General features: G+C 44.3%; 1 protein-coding gene across 19 annotated transcripts in view; it reads right to left on the reverse strand.

The window, feature by feature from the left end:
* Nucleotides 1-23905, reverse strand: part of SYNE1 (spectrin repeat containing nuclear envelope protein 1) — a 463289-nt gene that overhangs the window by 158140 nt on the left and 281244 nt on the right. For 17 of the 19 annotated variants that reach the window (XM_084774487.1, XM_084774489.1, XM_084774503.1 and 14 more), the window contains 12 exons: nucleotides 22363-22622; nucleotides 19910-20075; nucleotides 19420-19572; nucleotides 15902-16054; nucleotides 14985-15167; nucleotides 13922-14059; nucleotides 11087-11272; nucleotides 10805-10927; nucleotides 9730-9912; nucleotides 7914-8057; nucleotides 1401-1595; nucleotides 72-212 (listed from right to left, as the gene is read on the reverse strand). In XM_084774487.1, coding sequence (XP_084630613.1) covers nucleotides 72-212; nucleotides 1401-1595; nucleotides 7914-8057; nucleotides 9730-9912; nucleotides 10805-10927; nucleotides 11087-11272; nucleotides 13922-14059; nucleotides 14985-15167; nucleotides 15902-16054; nucleotides 19420-19572; nucleotides 19910-20075; nucleotides 22363-22622 — 2025 coding nt within the window. Of the gene's footprint in view, nucleotides 1-71; nucleotides 213-1400; nucleotides 1908-7913; nucleotides 8058-9729; nucleotides 9913-10804; nucleotides 10928-11086; nucleotides 11273-13921; nucleotides 14060-14984; nucleotides 15168-15901; nucleotides 16055-19419; nucleotides 19573-19909; nucleotides 20076-22362; nucleotides 22623-23905 lie in introns of those variants that run through there. The other 2 variants (XM_084774486.1, XM_084774493.1) reach the window with 2 other exon arrangements.

The raw sequence follows: 23905 nt of genomic DNA on the forward strand, positions 1-23905 counted from the left end.
CAGATGAGGATGGAACGTGTAGTACAGCATGCGCCTAGTGCTCACAGTGAGAGAAATGAGAGGCGAGGTACCTGGTTAACAGATGCTTCTGTGTTAGCCACAGGTGATGGGGAGCGACAGGCAGGTGGAGAGGAAATCTCACTGTTGGTTCCCTCCTCCCCAGACTCTTCAGTGACAGGTGACAACAAAGTGTGACAGCGACCTGCAGTCATCTGCCACAAGAAACGTAGCCCAGAGGCCATAAAAAGCAGTTAGCTGTATTAGCACAAAACCTCAACAGACACACCTCAGGACGGGGGCCAGTATCCAGCCAAGGTTGAAATGACTAATTTACATATTAACTCTGGGTTAGTATTTACAAGTATGACCTTTGAGTGAATATGGTGTTAACGCTACTTCTAAACAGACAGATCCATGGCAGCGTACCCCACCCGAAAGTTCTGCTGTTGGTTAAAAATGTCTCTTTTTATTCAGTGCACTTGTGTCTTTATAAAATAAGTAGAAAGATTGTGACTCAAACAAGGAAAAGAGTCTATGAGACAAAACTCGGTCTTCTGGGACATCTCAGGTTCCAAATGTCCAGGGAGATAAAGGCCTCTAAACAGTGGCTCTCGACCTGAGGGTCGTGACAAGGATCACATGTTAGATTTGTCACTGTAACAAAATCACAGTTCTGAAGTAGTAACAAAATAATCTTGTGGTTGGGGGGGGGTGAGTCGCCCCAAAATGAACTGTATTGAAGGGTCCAGCATGAGGAAGGTTGAGAACCACTGATTTACGCATGGGTTTGAGCTGGATTAAGTATTACCTGAGGCATGGCATAGGTGAGGAAAATAGACATCACCAGAAGGCACTGTGCTTACCAAAACGCTCAGTGTATTTTAAATTGCAAAATGTATGGGGGAAATAATGGTGCCAGAGGGAGATTAAATAGAATCTCTTTCTTTTGATCCAAAACTACGCTTTGAATTCTCAGCGTCCTTATTTTTCTCATAAAAGCCTTTCTTCTTTCTTTTTACTATGCATGTATAGGTACATGCTTATATACATTCAGCTTGGAAAACAGTTAAATATATGTGTCATGACTCTCTCACAGCCCTGTGGTATAAAGGAATTAGTTTCAAAATAAAGCACGAAGTGGGTCAGTGTTATTGCAAAATTGCTCATGAATGAAAGGGCGGATCTTAGACTCCAAATCTAATATTAAACAGTCCCAACTGCCACTGTTTACAGGGTTAAAGATCAGCGCTGGCCCAGGGGCAGTCACTGCTAATGAAGGAAAGGGCTCCTAAATCAGACTCAACACGCTCTAAAGCGAGTCTCTAGAGAAGCGTGGCTATGGCTCCTGGGCCACCAGTCCCCAAAGCGAAGCCAGCTGCCAGAACAGAGTTGATCCTTACCATGACCACGGAGGGGTGGGCCGAAGGCGTGGGGAGGAGCTCGCGATCCAGGTCCTCGGTCCCTTCCGCCAGCCCATCGACCTCTGTCACGGTCAACAGCATAGTGGCGTGCTTGGCTTTCATCGTCAACATCTTGCATTTGGAATTCAAAGAGGCGATCTGCTCCTGGTAGCCCTTGATTTTCTGTGCCAGCTCCTGAGGAAACATTTTCCCCTGTGTGTCAGCGCAGCATCAGAAGGAAACAGTAGTGGCGTTCATCTTCCTGCAGCTCCGGAGCCAATGGGAGGCGGAGCCGAGCCCTGAGACGCGCAGAGGCGGTCTGCAGCTGCCGGCTGCCGCACCTCCAGCCCAGCCCAGCCAGACCACAGCGCAGCCCTGCCCAATCCCAGGCAGTTCGCCCCCGCTAAGCTTGCACTGGGAAAATGGGGTGTGCAAATGGGCTTTAAGCCCTGACAGTTGACCTGTATGCTATCATGAACTTGCAGCATGAGGAGATGGCGAATTTCTCCAAAATACCTGAAGCCTCTGAAATTTACCAGATGGTTCATGCCATGGAAATTAGGTCATGTGATGACTAAAACCAAAAAAAAAAAAAGCAATGCTCAGCTCTTATACTAACTACATCCAAAAGGTGGCAGTCACTTAGTAAGACAGGGTCACAAAGTAAACTGCTTGCTGGCTTCTGTGATGATGCAGCTGGTTTTGTTGTTGCTGTTTGTTTGTTTTAAATAGAAAATCTGAATATTACGTATGAAATCTATGATACCTTAATTCGTGACAAACTATAGGAATGATCCCTGAAATTATAGTCTTGATATCTTAATTTGAGCGCCAGCTGACCTCCCCAGTACACTGTGTTTTCCGCCAGTGTTCTTTCAGCAGACATATCACACCTCAAGTGTTTCTCATAGTTCAAGGAGTGCAAATTAACGTCTTCTAGGTTCATTTTGATATTGAAAAAGCGGGGTTTTTTTTTTTTTTTGAGACATAACAGAACTTTTTGCAACTGTCCTATGGGCAGCACACGGCTCCTAAAAGGATTAACTACAGCTCAGTTCCAGGAGTGTTGTGAATCTAAATGCTACAACTATACTTCCTTGCTTGCATAAAAAACACTACAAGATATTAAAGTAATATTTTAACAGATTGAAAATATATGTACTGAAATAGTACTAGGAAATGCAGACCTGCCCTTCTTTCCTGCCCCTTAGCCTGAGAAGCTGGCCTTTGCTCTTTGTACAGAACATTTTCTGTGACTGGGAATCAAGGTCCTAGAATAAAAGTTGCATCTGTCCTAAAGACGCCACCAGGCTGGTTGATTAGAACTTCAGGACTATTGCAGGATCGGGGGAAAATTATCACAGACTGTGTTTAGTACCCTTGACACGTATCCATTACCCACCTCTGTCTGACCTGACCTCACAGTTAGGTAAATCCTTTGGGGAGGTATTAAGTTCTCAAAATGTATCTGAAACCTATAGGAGAGGTTTCCTGTCTTTTCTGTGAGCCACCTACCCAAGCTTCCCCCTAAGGCACTTGAAAAATGTCTTGATCTAGGACTGTTGTTTTGTTCTTTGTGTTCTATAGCTATAATAACATCACGAAGACATTTCCTCGCGGTACCATGTGACAGGAAGGCCGTCTGAACCCATGTACCTCGGCCAGGATCATTCGTAGTTGGCACAAGAGTAATCTATTGCTTATTCCCTTTGAGTCAAGACACTGAACATCAAAGTCTTTGTTTTTATTTTCCTTTTTGAGGGGTATAAGGAAGGGGGGGTTGCTTTTTTGTTTGTTTGTTTTGAAAGATAAGTGACTTGTTATGTACATTTATCTGGTCTTAAACTCACAATCTTCCTGTTTTAGCCCTAGTGCATGCATGACCATAACAGGCTAAAATTAACATTTTTAAAAGATAGTACATACACACACACAACATTGTTTCAGAACATTTGATTATTGTACATGAAAACTTAATTGTTTGGAAAATATAAAAGCTTAAATGGGCCTACCTCAAATAGGTGGTGATGCACACCTTTAATGCCAGTACTCAGGAGGCAGGTGGATTTCTGTGAGTGCAAGGCCAGTCTGGTCTACAGAGTGAGTCCTGGACAGTCACGGCTACACACACACACACACACACACACACACACACACACACACACACAGAGCTTAAATGGATGTCAGATGCCGTTAGGTGTGGCCTGAAGAGAGGCAGCTTGGGTGTGCTTCTGACAGGCTCCATAGATAAGAATGCCAAAGAGTGGAAAGTTCCTGCCTATTTTAAGACAAACGGGTTGGGCGAGCTCATGAGGCCTTAGCTCTATGTGTGGGGGAGCTATTGACTTGGCTTGGAAATCAACACTCCCACCCCCACCCCCATGATGGTGACATAGTTCAGCCGCCAAGGGTGTAGAGGAGAAGTATAGCAATTGGACGTTGAGAGCTCTCTCTCTCTCTCTCTCTCTCTCTCTGGCTTGGAAGAGCCCTTGTAGAAGGGCTTGGGGTAAGAGATAGGGATTTTTCTCTCTGGGCTTGCAGGAACAACAGAGAGGCAGCTGGCAAGACCCAGGTAGAACCACATTCTAGAAAAGAAAGCTAGGCCGGGTGTGGTGGCACACGCCTTTAATCCCCAGCACTCAGGGAGGCAGAGGCAGGCGGATTGTTGTGAGTTTGTGGCCAGCCTGGTCTCACAGAGATCTTCCTGCCTCTGCCTCCTGAGTGCTGGGTCAGATAAAATATTTCTAAGGAGCTAGCAGCTTAATTGTAGAATCAAGCTTGTAAATATGTATTTTGTATCTAGTTAAGATAAATTGCTGGGCGTGGTGGTGCACACCTAGAATCCCAACATTCACAGAGGCAGGGGGATCTCCGTGAGTCCAGGACAGCCAGGACTACAGGAGAAACTGTCTGTGGGAGGGGCGAAGATAAAATTACCTCACTTAACTAGCAGGTTCACCTTGGTTCATGCCTCCCTGGTCTTCATTGGTACAAATATCAAAATAATTAAAAAAGATAAATATTACACTACATATGCACCAAGCCGTGGATTAGTTTGTTTCTGCCCTCCCCTTCCACCTGAGTGTGAACAAAGGGCTGGGGGGGGGGGGCAGTCTAGCAGAATCTAGCCAGTAGCTTGTCATCTAGGGAGTAATTCACTGTAGGAATTTAAAAATAAGCAGGAAAAACAAACAAAAAACAGAAGTCTAATTTTCACTCCTGTGGCTAAAAGTACTAATTAAATATAAGGGCTTTGTTTGTTTGGTTGGTTGGTTGGTTTTTCTGAGACAGGGTTTCTCTGTGTAGCCTTGGCTGTCATTGACAGCTTTATAGCCCAGGCTGGCCTTGTACTCACAGAAATCTATCTGCCTCTGCCTCCCTGAGTGCTGGGATTACAGGTGTGCACCACTGCCCCTGGCTTGCTTGTTTTTTTTTTTTGTTTGTTTGTTTTGTTTTTGTTTTTGTTTTTGTTTTTTTAAGATGCCTTTCCTCTAGAAGCAAAGCTCAGGAATCTCAGAGTTAGGCTTAGGCTTTGCGCACCTTGTGGACACAGGCAGGTGATGGGCCCACTGCTGTGCCCTGTATAAGCAAGCCCATGCTGTCAGGAAGTCCCCCTTTCCAAGGTAACAATCTTTTTTTTTTTTTTTTTTTTTTAATTAATTTATTCATATTACATCTTGATTGTTAGCCCTTCCCCTGTTTCCTCCCATTCCTCCCTCCCTCCCACTTCCCCCCTTCTCCCCTCCCCTATGTCTGTGATTGAGGGAGACTTCTTCCCCCTATGTATGCTCTAAGATTATTGAGTCTCTTCTTGGTAACTTGCTATCCTTCTTCTGAGTGCCACCAGGCCTCCCCATCCAGGGGACATGCAAGGTAACAATCTTAACAATCTTAACTTTAGCACGTAGAAGAGTCATCTGGTGGCCTTTGTTATTACTGCTGCCGAGACTTTGAGGTACATGGCTTATCAGAATCTACACTGCATGGTCAGCCTGCTTGGCAGCAGGGCTTCCTCCTGTGAACGCTGCCTGCCTGTCCTGACTAAGGCAAATCCACTGGCTAAGGTAGAACCCGGTGGGGTTAATGAGTTATTCCTTCTCAGAAAAGAATATATCCATGCACACTTTGATTTGGGCTAGACATTTCTACAAATGATTATAAGAGTGAGTATGTCAGGGCCAACGTCCCCTCCAAAGAATGCGACCCTCAGGGGCTGCCTCCTGTCCTCATGTGGAGAGCTAAGAAGCCAGGGTGTCCTTTCCAATGGCTTCAAAGTAGCTGGGGGTTTGGTTTTATTTTTTTCAAGTAGAATGTGCCTTTTGAAATTTTTCAAAATATAAAATAATCGCACCTTAAGAGTGTGATTATAACTGTATCATACTCTCCTTGAAACTGAAACTCAATAAAAATTAGTCAGAAAATACAGGAAACAACGCACATCCCAATTTTTATGTCATTAGCACTCAGGCTTTCTCTGGCCAGCCGGCACTTCCCTTCCTGTGTTTGTCTTTTCTGCACAATGACCTTCATGTGTGTCTGTACAATTATTTATATGAAACATCTTCTAAGCCACAGGGTGAAGCTGACAAATGTCAACAAGGAGACTACAAGGGAAACCTGTGACAGGATGAGGCAGGTCACTGAGTCTCCTAGTGACTCTGCAAAGAGGTGGCCCTGAAGCCTGGTGTTGAGCTTCCTTCCTCTTTTTATGATGATGTCACCCACAGTCTCTGTTCCATGGGGGTGGGGGATGCAGTGTCATCAAAATTTCAACTCCAAATACTGAATTAACCACCACTATATTTGAGAGCTCAAGGGGCAACTTTTAAAGTAGCTGTTTTATTAGTCTTCCTTTCTTTTTTAAAAAATATTTATCTATTTATTAATTATGTATATAGTGTTCTGTCTGCATATAACATCTGCAGGCCAGAAGATGGCACCAGACCACATTATAGATGGTTGTGAGCCATCGTGTAGCTGCTGGGAATTGAATTCAGGACCTTTGGAAGAGCAGCCAGTGCTCTTAACCTCTAAGCCATCTCTTCAGCCATTTTTCTTTCTTTTAATGCATATTATAGGTTGGTTTTGAGGGCATTCACATGTAACCCCAGCCACTGGAAGGCCGAGACAGAAGAATTGGGGGTTTGAGGCTAGCCTGGGCTACATAATAAGAGCTTGCACCTCCCACCCCCAAATCCTCATGGGGTTGAACAAGAGAGATGTAAATTTTAAAATTTATTTGTAAAACATAAGCTTACATTATTCTAGGCAAGTTATAAAACTATTGGGTCATAATAAAAGAGTTATGAAGACAGTGTTTTGGATTTTATAAAACAGGAATAATATATGACAACATATACTATGTAGACATTGATTTCAAAAACTGGTGCTATTTGTTACTAGTTCATAAGAGAAATATCTAGCAGATATGGTCTGTAGTTGTAGAAGTGAATGTAAACAGAATACTGATTTTGTAAACGTTAGAAATGTACTTTGATGGTTATACTGTGTCAAAAAATGTTCATAACATGTTCCACGCTTCAAGGGAACATTTCAGTCTTTGAGAAACTTGCTACTACATTGGGACCAGAAAGATTGGGCTTAGGATAAAAGTAAAATATCAGATAGAAAGCAAAATTAGATGCCTGTCCATGGAATAAAAGGAGTAAGCTAGCTGTCCAGAGTCACCCACGGAAAGGAGTGGACCCCCGAGGAGAGTGAATTGACCTGATAGATAATGACAGGCCAGGACAGGAAATTCTCTGCTGAATGCCACTGGGCCTTGCCACTCTGGAGCTGTGAGACCTGAGATCAAGAATATGCAGGGACTGTCGGGGGTCAAGGTCATTGTGCTGCCAAAAAGAGAAGGAGACACCTTTGATGGGCGGGACCCCAGATGGTTCTTGATCTTAGTGAAAGAGCCTGGGCCCTGGAGACGGGGAGATGACTCTCCCTTTAATACGAAGCCGCCCTTTGTGAGAAGGCTGACAAAACAGCAAAGCGTTGAACTTGGTTGTTTCTCACAAGGCTTTAAAATCAAGAGTTGGACTGCTCAGTGCGTTGATCTGTTTGCACATGGAGCACTTAGTGAGACATAAAGGCTGCAGAATACAGGGGAATACCTGAGTCAGCAAAAAATCACCTTCTAAAATGCAGAAACAGCTAAAGTGGCTGTACCAGAATTGAGTAGATCCCCCTCCCCCAGGGCTGGGGAATCTCCTCTTCCACCAAAAATCAGTGGTTCTCACCCTCTCAACGCCTTTGCCAGCCCAAAGAACCTTTTACAGGCCTCACCTAAGACCACCCCCAAAACACAGATACTTAAATTACAATTTATAATGCTAGCAAAATTACAGTTGTGAAATAGTAGCAAAAATTATTTTATGGCTGGGCATTCCCACCCCACGAGGAACTGTGTGAAAGGGTCACAGCATTAGCAGCGTTGACCACTGCTGCCCTACATGAAACCGGTTTTCAGTGCCCAGTCTTGCTCTACCTGCCCTTTGGCCTCACCTCGTGCCGAGCAATCTGTGCCTGTAGCTCCTGGATGTTACTGGTGGCCACGGGTTTGTCCTCGATCTCCCTGTGAGCCTCTTCTATCAGCTGCTGAAGATGCTTCATTTCCTGCTCGTACTGTTCGTACTGCACCATGGCCTCCTTCGGGAAGGAAGAAATGAGAGTATGGTCCTTGTTTTATTCTTTTTTTTTTTTTTTTTTTTTTTGACAGGGTCTCTCTATGTAGCCCTGGCTGTCTTGGGACTCACTCTGTAGCGCAGGCTGGCCTTGAACTCAGAGACCTGCTTGCTTCTGCCTCCTAAGCTCCAGGATTAAAGGTGTGCCCCACTATCACCCAGCTGAATATGTTTTTCTATGTCAGTTCTGGGTGGCTTTGCAACTAATGTTCCCTTCTGTTTACCTGTGTCCAGGAGCTCAAAAAGAGATGGGTAACATCCTTTAAATGGAGCAAATTATCAACTTTCACTTAGATACACTGACTTTATCTTTTTTAAAATATTATAATAGAATTATAAGTGACATCAAAATAGGTGCTTAGTCTGGATTCTCTCCATCGTGCTTATGTAGATTGCCCTGGAGATGAGCTGCCAGGACAACAGGCTTCCTTCATCGCTCTGTACTGACTAATGGGTTGGGGAAATGGCTCTGTTGGTAAAGTGCCTGCCATGCAAGCTTAAGGAACTGAGTTCAAATCCCCAGTATTAAAACAAAAAGCCACATCTGTAACCAGCATTAAGAGGTGAGGAGTCAGGCACAGGAGGCTCCCAGAGCTCCTTGGTGAGTCGGCGTAAGCAAATCGACTGGATCTATGTCCAACAGAAGACTGCCTCAAAAAATAAAGTAGAGGGCAATCGAGAAAGACATTTACCTTACTGTTGACCTTTAACCTTCACATGCATGTCATGGACACAAACCCCCCAACACCTACATACCCACAACTATTATGTATGTAACCACACACAAAAGCGCAAAGACAACATAAAACAATGTTGAATAACAAGACACCAGCCAAGAGCTCCTGTCACACATAATATTAATTAAGCATGGCCTGTAGCCTAAGGGCTCTGATGTCTAAGGAACGATTAAAGACGGTGACTCAAATGAGCACTCAGAGTTTTTTGTTTGTTTGTTTTTGTTGTTTGAAACAGGGGTTCTCTGTGTAGCCTTGCCTGTCCTGGATTCGCTTTGTAGACCAGGCTGGCCCTGAACTCACTCACAGTGATCTACCTGCCTCTGTCCCCACACCCAGCTGAGCACTCATGGTTTTAATGAGATATAACTATTCATAAAGCAGGTGAATGCTACTTAAAAGGAGCGATATAGTTAGTAGCATCATTTCTTCATGGAGATGATTTTTCTGTGATTACTTCAAGAGTTGAAGTGCTATGCTTGGATGTCCTTCTTAGGGCAGAAAATGCGTAAACTGGATGAAATATGAAAGCAATTGTCTAATATAGAACAGTAAGCACATACCACCAGGCTCGAGATTGTTTTCAAGTACATAGGTGACCATAATGTCTATGTAAAATCAATGTCTATGAGTCATTCTGTATTTCAAAAAATCCTCACCAAAAGATGATTTTCACTAAACGATAATTTTTAGAGAGCCTCCCCAGGCCTTTGTGGATGATCCACATAACAGAGCCTTAATCTCTTGATTTTTACATAACTACAACAGACTGTCAAATTTAGCTCTCTGGGTGTTTTGATGGCTGAGCCCACACAATGCTAAGAAAAGCAGCCCATGACTCATGTGCACTTGCTCTGTCGGCGTGGGCCGGGCTGACTGAACTGACTGCCCAGCTGAACCTGCCTGCATGCTGTTGTACTGCTGGATGGCCGTGTGCTGCAGCTGGCTGGCTTCCTCCTGCAGCCGCAGGGCTGCGTGGCACAGAGGCAAGCTGGCGACCACATCCTCAGGGATCCGGAGAGCGCTCTGGCAGAGCTGTACAGCTTGCACCTTTGGCTTCAGTGCCTCCATTTCAGACAGAAGATGCTGGAAGGGGCCATGTCAGAGTTTAAGCCTTTAGTCATTTTATCACGCACCACATAAACAAAGACATTTCCTGAATTGTAGCTGCAGGGTCAGCTCGGTTTGCAAAGAATCTATGTTCTAAATAATGCATTCGTGTTAAGACTATCACTGGGCATAGAAAACCTTTTTCTTTCTATCCTAATTTTTAAAAAATAGAACATGCCCCCACCCCATTCATCTTAAATTATTGTGTGTGTGTGTGTGTTTGTGTTCATGTCTTTGTGTGGGGGTAAATGCACAAATATATTTGAGTTCCTACTTGAAGGTACATAATGGGGATTGCACATAGCAAGTTCAGATAACATTATTCAATATCTGGTTATGTTTTCCAGTTTTAAGACATGCTGTCTCACTGGCCCAGAGCTTTTGTGGGGCTGCCTAGGTAGTCAGCCAGCCCCAGATATTTACCAGTTTCTTTCTCCTGGGCACTGAGATTTTAAGTGTAGGACACTCTGTCTAGTTTTGTTGTTTTTTCTGACACACGATCTCTCTCTGTAGCCCTTGCTAGCCTGGAACTCATGTAGCACTGGGTGGCCTTGTCTGCTGGTCTCTCCCTCTAAGTGCTGGGATTGACTGTGCCCAGATTTTTAACATGAGTTCTCGGGGCCTGATCCTATAATTGTAAGTTAAGAATTTTGATGACTAGACCATTTCCCAAGTCCACCCCAAATTATTTGTTTATTTGTTGTTTTTGTTTTTTGAGACAGGGTTTCTCTGTGAAGCCCTGGCTGTCCTGGACTCACTTTGTAGACCAGGCTGGCCTCGAACTCACAGCGATCCGCCTGCCTTCCGAGTGCTGGGAGTAAAGGCGTGTGCCACCACCAGGCCCCCACCCTAAATTCAGTTTGCTTACCTGTCGATGGGACAGCTGCTCCTTGAGACTGAGGCACCCCACTTCTGGAGAAGTCAGAATTGCCTGGGCTTGTTCCAAGGCCGCCTGTAAGTTTCTCAGCTCTGCTTCAAACTTTTTCATGTCCTGGAGAGCAAACCCCGCATTGACTTTAAAGTTCAAAGTCATAGCTGAAGAAAGACATACTGAAGAAACTACCTCCTCATCACGGGTGAACACTTTCTCTCCCCGAGCATGCCAGTTTTATTGTTGTTGTGGTTTGTTTGTTTGTTTGTTTGTTTTTACCTTGGCTGCATCTTGGAGACTCTGCAAACGAACTCTGATCCTCTGCCGTAACTCCTCAGTCTCCCTTCCTAACTGTGTCACCTGCTGTGACATTTGCTCTGTACAGTACACGTTGGCAAGGTGTTGCACTTTCTCCGCCATCGCCTCCAGGTCACTATCAATTTCTCCAGACTCTTCTAGCAGCGTCTAGAGTGAAGAGTAGATATTTGTGAAACCTATACGTAGCCAGGGATACGAATATGCAGTACAGGCATATAAATGCAGATATGTGTACACGCAGTATAAACAGCAATAGACCAGGGAGAGATCAAGCAGAGCTAACACAATACACACTGCCCTGTATGCTGTGAGGGCTTTTATGAGCATGGTACAGCGCTTGGCCATCTCACCCCTGTGAACCCATTTACAGACTGTACGTTGTTATCCCTGTTGTATAGACAACAAAGTAGTGTCCAGGATCCTTAACGGCTTACCAAGGCTATTTACTGAGTGTGGGACTTGCACATTTATGTTCTCTCATGCCCAGGCTACCTCCCTATGAGGCAGGACATGGGGATTCCAGCAGCTTCGATGCTTGGACACACTGTGTGTCTTGATTATATTTCTGGGCCTGCCTTTTCCTGAATTTACACTAAAGCATATAAAGACTTCATGAAGTGAAAGCCAGGCCTCTCTGGGGAACAAAGGAGACTGACGGGAGGGGCAAAGCAGGGAGGGCAGGGGCACAGGGAGGGCTCAAGCAGGGAGGGCAGGGGCACAGGGAGGGCTCTGTGGTACTGGCTGCTCTGTAGAGGACCCAGTGTCTGTTCCCAGCACCCACATGGTAACTCACGACTGCCTATTGTTCCAGTTCCAAGGATGCCAATGCCAGGTACATGCACACACACACACACACACACACACACACACACACACACACACACACACAAATAAATAAATAATAAAGTCCCACTACAGATATTAATATCACATTAAGTATTTTCCACATTTTGGACTAGCATCAGTTAAGGAATCCCAGAAATAAAATCAACAGGACAGAGCCGTGCCATCTTCAATTATCACTATATATTACCGTCACAGCTTTTCAAATTTAATTGTTTTTCATTTAATCTTTCAAGACAGGGTTTCTCTGTATAGCCTTCGCTGTCCTGGACTCCCTTTGTAGACTAGGCTGGCCTCGAACTCACAGCGATCCGCCTGCCTCTGCCTCCCAAGTGCTGGGATTAAAGGCGTGCGCCACCACTGCCTGGCTCTGACTTATTATCTTGACAGTTAAAATTCTCTTTATCTTTCCTGGTCTTAAATCTTCATCTTTAGCTTCCTAACAGTTGGCTGCATTGCCACTGTTTACCAGCTAACTTGTCCCATAAGCCTAGTCTGCAGACATCTAAGTGTCACCACACAGCAAGCGGTTTGAGTCGTCTGAGAGGCGCAGTTGTCTGTAGCTTGGAGCCGCGTACGTGACTGAGGAGGCAGATGATAGACAGGGGCTGGAACCTGAGCCATGGAAACATTCCAGGAGGAAAAAAAAAAAATCCAGAATCATATCAGATAGAAGGAAAACAGGAAATTTATTTATCAGTCCTATGGGAAAATACAGACTACTGAGGCTACCCATGTAACCTAAATAAAAGGCAGCCTGTATTTTGCGGCAAGCTATGTTAGAAATGTGTATTTAATTCAACCATAACTTAACTAAAAGGAGGAAATAATTTCCAGCGAGTATGACCAAAAGACAAGGAACATTTTTGTCTCCTACGTTTAGCGGAAGTGAAGTAGTGTATCCTCCGGGGTGTGAATGTAGGAGCTGCTCTCAGCTGCTCTGACCTCCTGAGTAAGGTACATGACTCAGCCCTGGCTGCAGCCCAGAGGAAGCAGGTATGAGAGCCTGCATGGGGCGCCAGAGTGCGCCTGCCCGGTGGGTACCTGTTGGATGCTGGCTCCCAGGGACTCACACAGGGTTATTATTGGCATTCGCATACGAGAGACGAGAAGGCAGATCTGAGCGACACAGTGTTTTGTTCCTAATCACACAGTACCAGTTGGTAGAGTTTGGTTTTTCCTTCTTTCTGGGGGTGATGTCTCTCATCACTCTACACTTCCTTCAGAAGTGTAGGCGGATCTTCTCTGTGTTCAAGGCTAGCCTGGCCTACAAAGAGGAGTTCCAGGACAGCCAAGGCTATACAGAGAAACCTTGTCTGGGGAGGGAGGGGGGATTTCCTCAACTTTAATCCCAGCACTTGGGAGGAAGAGGCAGGTAGATCTTTCTGAGTTTGAGTTCCAGGACAACCAGGGCTACACAGAGAAACCCTGTCTCGAAAATCAACAAACAAAAAACCAAACAAACCTACAAGTACCACCACGGGGCATGGGTGGGCGTTGAGGGATTGGGGGAGGCAGTGTGTGTGTGTGTGTGTGTGTGTGATTGTTTTCAGACTCAGCGAAAAGGTGGTAGAAAGCAAGTGGAAGATACATGTTTATACTGTCTAATGAATTCTCACCCTTAGCTACTTGTGATCAAACCAGAATAACAAGTGTTGTTTTCTTTTCCTTTCTTTTCTCTTTTTAGAATACAGTTTCTTTATTAGGAGGGGGCACATACATGCTAAAGCACACAAGGAAGGGTCAGAACACAACTTGCAGAAGTCAGTTCTCTCCTTCCACCATGTTAGACCTGGCAATCAAACGTAAATCATCACACTTTGTGGTAACCCGCCTTTACTCACTGGGTATTTCAAGCATTCTTTTTATATGAAACTTACAATAGATTTACACAGACGTTATTTAAATGCTGCATCTGTCTAACCAGCTAAATTAACTTTTTTTTTTAATTACCTGGTGTAAGATGTACTGTTCTCGGAGCTGGCTTGCAGAATTCCATGCAATGCTTCCGTGCACCAAGACTTTCGCTTTCTCAATCCACTTCAGAATGGACCCGAGCGTTTCATTGTACTCTTCTAAGTGTGATGATGCCTGAAAAGTCAGTAGCATTCAAGTGAGCATAAGTGCTCTCTTGTGAGAGGGAAATTCAACCCTAATCTGTGTCGTTAATACAGCCATCTCAGAAGCTGGCAGCTACTATATCTCTGATATAGAAAGGGACCGTGGAAAGTCAGTTGCCTATGGAAAAACGTGTCAAAGATTTTCCAGTGACTTTAGGGCAAAAATCCAAGTTCATAGTATGCTTGAGTGAGTTTTCTTTTTCTCCCTCTTCATTCCCATTTATTATTATTATTATTATTATTATTATTATTAATTATTACTATTTTCGTTTCTATCCTCCTTCCATATCCCGTTGGGTGAAGGTGGTAACAGGCAGGCACTGCATCCTGCAGGATCTAAAACTCTCAATCACAACCACCAATTCCTAAGCTGGGCACAGCAGTGCCTGCCACCCCAGTCCTTGGGAGGTGGAGGCAGGAGGATGAGGAAATGACGGTCCTACTTGGCTATACTGAGTGAGTTTGAGGCCAGCTTAGGCTATATGAAAAAATCACAAAGAAAAAGCTGAATGACTTTAACTTTAACCTGATTGTAAAGATTTATGCCTAGTAGACTTGCAAAGGCCAATCTACAATCAAAAATTAAGATGATGTATATGGCCATGTAGACAACTTTAAAATATTTGAATCTGCCCTAAACTGATTTTTATAAAACTCATTCCTGGATGGCTATTCTTTTTACAATTACATCTCCAGTTTACAAAGTCTATAACTGCCAACATGTGAAATTTTGTCAGTCAAAGGTTTATACATAAATCATAGAAACATTGCAGAAAATAAGCTATAGCAAAACTTCTACGTGATTGCCAGTACTGTCTTTTTATTAATCTTCATAAGAGAATGGTATAATGCCTGCCTTAAGGCACTTGGGTTACCGGCCTGGGGCACATACATACCTGGTTGAGCTTGGACAGCCGGGTTTCAGCCTGCCTGATGGTTTGCTGATGGAGTTCAGTCACTTTCCCTAACTTCTTGGCCAATGGCTTGCCCAGCCGACTGTGCCGCTCCGAGAATGCCTGTATGGCAGCATCTAATTCCATTAACTTTGAATTGCAGCCATCTAACTCTTCTCCCAGCATCTAAACGGTCGTCAGTATGAAAGAAAAACACAAGATTATAGAAAATTCGGGATTTTATAAGATCCGAAGGATTATATTTAGGTGGTTAGTGTTAAGGGTAAAAATTATAAAAATAATCATGCTACTGTGATTTAGCTGTTTCCTTTTCTTGAGTAAGAGTGGCAGAGCAGGGTGTGCTCTGAACCGTCTATCTGCTTCCCCATGAGACGACTGGTTTTTCCTTCTACCTCACCCAGTGAACCTGAGCTCCTTGGCTCATCGACAGGTTACAAACACAAAATATGTGTCACATTGGAACTTACAAGCTTGTGCTTCTGGTGATTATGAGTCTTTTGATACTCTGTTATATACACATGCATGCACATCTGTTAGTGCATTTCTATTACAATGATCATTTGCCTAACTGGACTAGTGTTACATTTACATAGTGTCTTTTTTGTTTTGTTTTGTTTTGTTTTGTTTTTTGAGAAAGGGTTTCTCTGTGCAGCCTTGGCTGTCCTGGACTCACTTTGTAGACCAGGCTGGCCTCGAACTCACAGCAATCCATCTGCCTCTGCCTCCTGAGTGCTGGGATTAAAGGTGTACTATCAGATGTCTTAACTACCTGCCTTTACCACTAGGTTTAGTGGTTTGCTAAGAGCTCTACCTAACCGTAAGCGAGTTGCCTGGATACAGTAGCAGTCTATCCAGTAGCCAGCAGCGCCCCTTGCCTTTCCATTCCACCATTCCCTTACCTTCTGGTCAGCCTTAGCTTGAACTAGATTGTCGGTTTTGGCTTTCAGCTTTGTTAGAACGCTTGTGAGATCTTTGGCTACTTTCTGGATCTGGCGACCGAACTCTTGGCTCACGGTCTGGGCCTGCTCAATTTCTTGCACCTTCTCTTGGATCTAAACAATCAAGAGGGACATCAAAAACAGTCATTGTTGAAATCGGATAAGAGATATTAAAATTCCCAAATGATGCTGACTGGTCACATTTTAGGCAGACAGTGCTGCTTTGACGCCAATGGGCTGCATGGAAGTGCGTCCGAGGGGCTGCAGAGACGGCTTAAGGTTCAGAAGTACTTGGACAACTGTGAGGACCAAAGTTGGGATCTCAGAATCCAGGTGCCTGACTGTAACCACAGTTCCACAGGGTGCAGACACAGAGGGATCACTGAGGCTGCTGACTTCCAGCCTCAATGAGAAAACAAGATCCCTGCATTCAGGAAGAGACCCTGCTTCAAAAGGATGGAGAGTGGTACAGGAGGACAGTGGATGCTTTCTTCTGTTCCACCCGCCCCCATATGTGCATAGGCACACATAGGAATAAATAAATAAGGTTTTTTTTTTTTTTGTTTTGTTTTGTTTTGTTTTTTAGAGGAAGCAGGTACAAGCCCCCAAGGCTTCAAGGGTGATTTACTCTCAGTAGGTTTGTGCACTTACTATGCTCCTTCTGCTGTTTCAGTAAGAAAAGAATCAATGTCTATTCTCTGAGTCATTCATGAAATATTTACAGTGGCTCGCTAGTATAGCTCTGTAGGCAGCTGATCCTCACCTGCCTAATCATTGACCTGTGATATACAAACGCGTTACAGCCTTTTTGTTCTTGTTACTATGTGTACATGTGTGTCTGTGTGTGTGTGTGTGTGTGTGTGTGTGTGTGTGTGTGTGTGTGTGTGTGTAAAACAGCACACTTGTAAAGGCCAGAGCACTGACTCCTAGGAGACAGCTCTCTCCTTCCACCATGGGAGTTCTGGGGGCCAAACTTGGAACATCAGGCTTGGCAATAAATGGCTTTTCTAGCTGAGCCATCTTGCCATCTCCTCGGATTTTTTTCTCCCTCATGAAATAGAAACCTACATACCAACAGTTGGAGGCATATAGACTGTTTTTAAGCATTATTTTCAAAGCGTCTGATAGTGACATCCCAGCTGTTTCCTTAACTTCATTACATCCCTAGCACATACCAACAAAGCAGGAATGGATGCAATGAGAAAGGAGCTTACAAAATGTGATTTGTGTGGCTCACTGGTAGGGTACTTGCCCAGCAGCTTCTGTGAAGCCATGAGTTTAGTCCCCAGCAACACACACACACACACACACACACACACACACACACACACACACACACACACACTTACAGTGGAAGCTAGGCATGGTGGCACATACCTTTAATCCCAGCACTCAGGCAGAAGCAGGTGGATCACTATGAGTTCAAGGCCAGCCTATTCTACAAACTGACTGTCCAGGACAGCCAAGACTACACAGAAACCCTGTCTCAAAAAAACCCACAAAGCCGGGCGCGGCAGCACAAGCCTTTAATCCCAGCACTCAGAGAGACAGAGGCAGGGGGATAGCTGTGAATTCAAGGCCAGCACGGTTTACACAGTGATTCCAGGACATCCAAGGCTACACAGAGAAACTCTGTCTCAAAAAAACCAAGAAGAAACAAAAACAAAAACAAAAACAAAAACAAAAAAAAACCCCACAAAGCCAAAGAAAAAAATAAAGTAAAAATATAAATATAATGGGCTTGAGTTGATTTATAGCAACATTCACTCCATGTATTTTTTTTTCAAGAGTAAAATTATGGGGGGAAAATTACCAAGAACACAAAAGCAACTGGATGTGCTAATACTCACCTATTCCCCAGCATTCAAGAGGCCGAGGCAGAAAAAGAAGGATCATGATTTTAAAGCCAGGCTGGGTTACAGTAGTGAGCCTGTCTTAACAATAAATAAGTAAATCACAAATAATTTCCCTTAGCTACAAGAAAGGTCCTTAGGATCCTCAGAGAAGCAGGGCTGCATTAGCAGTGTCTTGGTCTGCATCATTTTGACTTAAACCACCAAAGTAGCCAGAGTGTACAGAATAGCTCTAGCAAGCAAACAAATAAACTTTAAACAAGCCTAAATTTGATTTTCTTTCTTTCTTTCTTTTCTTTTCCTTTTTCTTTTTCTTTTTTTTTTTTTTTTTTTTTTTTTTTTGAGACTGGGTTTCTTTGTGTATCCCTGGCTATACTTGAACTCAGAGCGATCCGCCTGCCTCTGCCTCCAGAGTGCTGGGATTAAAGGTGTGCGCCACCACTGCCCTGCTTATAATTGAACTCTAACGGCTCTCGCAATCAGCTGCAAAGAGAATTCTAACCACCCCTACACTTCCACACAGATGCTACACGATGCTTTTTTTTTTTTCATGAAAGTGTATCCCTCTTTATGGGCGCAATATCTAAAAATCCCCTGGTCTCTGCACAGGAAAGGACTATATATTTCTTGTTTCAAACAATTTTCTTGTCTGTGCTCCTGAGTTGTGACTGTGGTGTGCCTTCAGTTGGTTGATTTTTGTTTTTGTTTTTGTTTTTGTGGAGGAGGAAGGGCAGAACAAAGCCCTTCCTCTGGCGGCATGGACTGGACTCTCAGCAGGCACACTTGTGATAGTGACATCCCTGGCTGTACTTTCTTCCCATGGGTGCCCCTTTCCTTCCCTCACCTACCTCATACCTCATACCTTGCTGAGCTAAAATCACAGCTTGCAAAGTGACTGGTACACTCTGGTTATTCAATATTAATATTGGAACATGTCATATCTTACTTTTTCGTTTAAGATATTATTTTACACACGTGGGAGAAGCAGATATTTCTTTGTTTGTGCCTTGAGTACCAGGTTCCCAGTTACTGGGTAATATTTGGGCATGATTTAGACCTTTTTGAGCATGGGATGTAGCTGGAAAGATGTGGGTTCCAGCGGGCAACAATTGAAGTTTATAGCCATCTCTTCTTGTAGCCCAAGTTTTTTTTACTTTCTGGTCTCCAATATATGAGTCCCAGTCACACATCCCTGCCATGCCTTCACCACCACGACACAATGTTCTCCCTGAGTCCTAGCAACTCCTTTTTCCCTGACTTGCTTCTGTCAGGTTTTCTGTCACAGTGATGAGGAAAATAAACAGTGTACTCATATGGCGCTATTGTTCTTAGCTGTGGTCATCTGAATGCTAACTCTTTTACAGTGGCCTATTATTTACATTGGTTTATGATTGTGCAGACCAAGGTCCATCTCATAGGACCAACTCTGTGAAAGAATAGAAAGCCACCCCCAACTCCCACCCATGTCTGCCTGCCTGCCTGCCTGTCTGTCTTGTCTGTCTGTCTGTGTGTGTCTCTCTCTCTGTCTGTCTCTGTCTGTCTTCTCTCTCTCTCTCTCTCTCTCTCTCTCTCTCTCTCTCTCTCTCTCTCTCTCTCTCTCTCTCTCTCTCTCTCTCTCAAGTTTACCTGATCATGGATTTTTAGGTCTAGCGCAACTTCAGCCAGCTGGAGAGAGATTTCAGATGGCAGTATAGAGTAAAGGCCCAAGTACTTATTCTTCTGTTCCTCTGCAAGTTTCTCGATGCTCTCGTGGTGGCTGGTGGCTTCAGCCAGGAGGCTCTGAGGAAGGAAAGCAAAACAGGAAAAGTCTAGGTACCCGATAAGCAATACATCTTTTATGAATATAGAGATAAAGCTATCTAGTTTGCATCAGTGTGATTAAAGGTAAAACTAGGGAAATATCCTTCAAGAGAAATAAACTCCAGTGTGCTCCCTTTCATCAGGCAGATGATCCCATAAAGAATAATACATTATATCTTGTATATACCATGCATATACCACCTTCTATATACCATGTATATATAATACATGCCTAAAATTCTAATTCACAGTCCATTAAGAGTGCATACGAACAAGCAAAGCAAAGGTGACACGGAGAGCCAGGAGACTTCTGTACCTTCAGGCCTTCCAGCTGCGTGTCTATCTCGATTGTCTGATTCCCTAAATATTCCTTCGTTTCTTGAACCCAAGACTTGACAGAATTAATACGGCTCTCCACTGCTTCCCGCTCTTGTAGCTCCTGCTTCAGCAGCTTGCCATGGTTCTTCGCTTTCTCCTGCATGCTTCAAAATAGCAGAGGGAGAAAGCGGAAGTGGGCATGACACAGTTTTATAAAAGGCATAGGATGGGGAAACCTAGGATGCTCTGGCAGGTAATGTTACTTCTAATTCTTGCAGATATTCGTTAGCGACACCAAGGATCAGTTCAAGTATAACAGAAGAATTTGCGTCACGGGAGGTGAATAATTTATCTTTGGAAATTTGAGAGTTCACTTTGCTCCCTGCCACTAAATTGCTATTTATTTCTCTATGCAGGAAACCTAGATTGCCAGACTCTCTTCTTCACCTTTCAAATTTGCTCAAATAGTACCGTGTCATCACCATTTGAATGATGTGTCATTGGAATGTATGTGGCTGTGAGATGCAGCCTTTAAAGAAAGACTCAAGCTTTAGACATGTCACCATGATAATGTCACTGACACAGGATATAAAAAGGCCTTTCAGTATATGGCATCAGATTACCCTATCATCATTAATAGCTGAGAGGTGAATATGGATTTGTATAAGGTAATGCTACTTAATAGACTAATTAAATTATCTGAAGACATTTTCCCAACTATACAAGAAGTGAATCCGAGATGAACTTTCTCCTAGATTCACTACTAGTGCGCGGGCTTAACTGCCTAGAATTCTGTGTCATTCTTGTCCCTGTCACCCGATACCACCAGTGAGACATCAAGCTTCACCAAACCGACATTTTAAATATTGCTCAGTTGCAGAAGTCCCATGTCTAACCTGGGGACTCACGACATAGCCAGGCCTCGAACTCATGATCCTCCTGCCTCAGCATGCCGAGTGCTAAGATCGGTGATAAGTATGTGTCACTATGCCTGGCACTTGTTATCTGTTGGGTCGCTCATCCCCTCCCCCACCACCCAAAGGCTTTCTAAGGTTTCTATATGTTGTTCCACCCCGATGGCATTCTGATGCACTCAGTCTCCAGCTGCAGGACAGACACTGTCTTTGCCGTCCCTCCTAGACCAGCTGCCTCTGCTTATGGTTTGTTAGCGTCTGCCAGGTTTAGTCTTCACTGCCAGGGTCCCTGGAAGCATACGTAGAGCACGTTTGTAAGGGACTTCCCAGAGATGCTGAACTGGAAGGGGATGACCTCTCCTGAGGCGTGGGTGCCTCACCTATCCCACAGGCTAGGCTAGGCCCAGAGTGAACGAAAAGGAAAACAAGAGAAACCAAACTGGGCGCCACCATTCATGGCGGTTTCCCCGACTTGGATGTGATGAGTCCATCATGCCTTCCCTGCTTGGTGGACCGTATCCCCTCGGACCACAGAGCGAATGGACATTTCCTTCCTTGAGGTGCTTTTGTCAGAATGACAAGAACAGGGACAAGTTTTTGCAGTCTTTGCAGTACTTTGCTGAAAAGGCTCCTTTGTTCACCTATCAGCACTTTAAAGCATGTGCAGGAAGGTAAGCAGTGAGTCTGGCTTCTCCCTCTCTGTCTCCATCTCTCTGTCTCCATCTCTCTCTCTCTTTCTCTGTCTCTATCTGTGGGGGGTATGTGGATGTGTGTGGGGCGGATACGAGTGTATGTGTATATGCAGATGCATGCATGTGTGCATGTATACAGAGGCCAGAGGTCAAACTTGGCTGCAATTCCTCAGGAGCTATTCACTTTTCTGTTTTGTTTTGCTTTGTTTTCTTTTCAGATAGAGTCTCTATGACCTAGAGTTCATGGACTAGGCAAAGCTGCCTGGCCAACAAGCTGCAGAGGCCTGCCTGTCTCTGAATCTCTATTGCTGGGATCATAAGTATTCACGACCATGTTCAGCTTTTCCTTCTTCTTCTTCTTCTTTTTTTTTTTTTTTAAAGATTTATTTATTTATTACACATACAGTATTCTGCCTGCATGTGTGCCTGGACACCAGAAGAGGGCACCAGCTCTCATTACAGATGGCTGTGAGACACCCTGTGCTTGCTGGGAATTGAACTCAGGACCTCTGGAAGAGCAGCCAGTGCTCTTAACTCCAGCCCCTACTTCTTAAAAATATGAGTGCTGGGCATCAAACTTGGATAATCGTGCTTGTACAACAGGCACTTGACCCAGTGAGGAACCCTCCCTCCTGGCTCTTATCACTGCATAAGATATCTATTATCAAATATGTACTTGTCTAATGACGACTGGACGAGTTAAGCAAGCCCAGAAGTAAAGGATAGGAGCGCATCACCACTGTTTGCAGCTGCAGGACCGAGTACTCACTCCCAAACCTGACTGTCACCATGTCCCTTTGAGTTCAGGCCCGTTGTGACAGAGAACAAAACAGGTATGCAATTACTTGAGACACTGATCTTGCATCGCTGTGATTTCCTGCAGGACGGGAACCTCTTCTCCAGGGCTAGGGAGAGCTCCATCTTGCAGCATGCTCAGCGCTCGCTGCTGCAGCACACCCAGGGCCAGCTGCTGCTGCTCCAGCTCCAACAAGTATGTGTCCTGGCACTCAAGCAGGGCCATGAGCTCCGCTTTTGAGGCTTTCTCTGCGGAGCTTCCAGGGAATTTACCTTGCAGCTGGTCCATCATTTTGGCGGCTTCTTTAACCTAACAGCAAGTAAATAATCATATGAAGCTCAAAGTTAGCCTGGAAAGAACATCGAGAGTCCAGTGAGTGCCACGCTTGACACCAGTAACGTGATGACGTAAACTCTAAATTTCAGAAATGAAAACTATGATGGGCATCTTTAACATGGAAGACCACCTGTCCCACTCTGGGTTTAAATTATTAATCCCCAAGGCAGTCACAGACTACAAGTGGCAGAGAAACTTTAAATGGACCGAACACATAAAACATCCACATTTAAAGTTAGCTTGAGTGTATGCGCATGTGCGTCCACACTCGTGATTGTGTGTGTGTGTGTGTGTGTGTGTGTGTGTGTGTGTGTGTGTGACAAAAAAGACATGGCTAAAACATCAAAAACATCAAACCTTACACACAGATTTGAGGAGTGTGTTAAATATTTATTTTTACAACAAAGAAAAAAATTATTTTGAACTTTTCCCAAAATACGTTAAAAACAAACGGGGCTTACCCTGGCTTGTCTTCATTTCAAAATTTCATTGTTTAAATTTAATTTTAAAAGTTTATTTATATATTTATTTTTGAAGCTTTTTATTATTTGTGTGTGTGTGTGTGTGTGTGTGTGTGTTTGTGCTCGCACTTGTTTGCATGCGCTCAAGAGGCATGCATAAGAACGAGAGCACAGGCGTAGGTGTAACACACAAGTGAATACCATAGGACAACTTTTCACGCTCTGCTTTGTCACTTCACTATGGGCTCTGAGGACCAAATCAGGGCACCAGCCTTGTGTCACAAGCCCTTTTACTTGCTGGCCCTGATCTATTTTAAAGTTAACATCCACAACAGCAGATGCCCGTCTACCCTCTCCAATCTCCCTGGCTTTCCCGTGCTGCCCCTCACGTCCTTCTGTCCCTGGCACTCTACTGTTCTGCTCTGTGTCACACGCCTATTGCTCTCCGCATGCCATTTGATCCTAACTTAGAACTAAGCTGTACAATGCACATAACAGTTTGTTTCATAGGTTAGTTTTCATGAAAATGAAAAACAAATAATGAAAGTCTCATAAGACTGATTTCAAAAGAGAAGCAGGTGGCTATGTGAATGAGAAATGCCCCATCCCCAACCCCCACTCTGGGGTATTTGAATACTTGGTCCCCAGTTGATGAACCTGCTTGAGGAGATTTAAGAGGTGTGGCCTTACTGGAGGAAGTGTGTCACTGTGGCAGGCCTTTGAGAGCTCAGGGCTTCCCCTGCTCCCAGCCTGTGATCTCTGCTTAGTGCTGGTGAGCGCCAACTGCCAGGCCTG

The sequence above is a fragment of the Acomys minous genome, assembly GCF_964271855.1.
Source record: "Acomys minous genome assembly, chromosome: 3".
NCBI classification, from domain to species: domain Eukaryota; kingdom Metazoa; phylum Chordata; class Mammalia; order Rodentia; family Muridae; genus Acomys; species Acomys minous.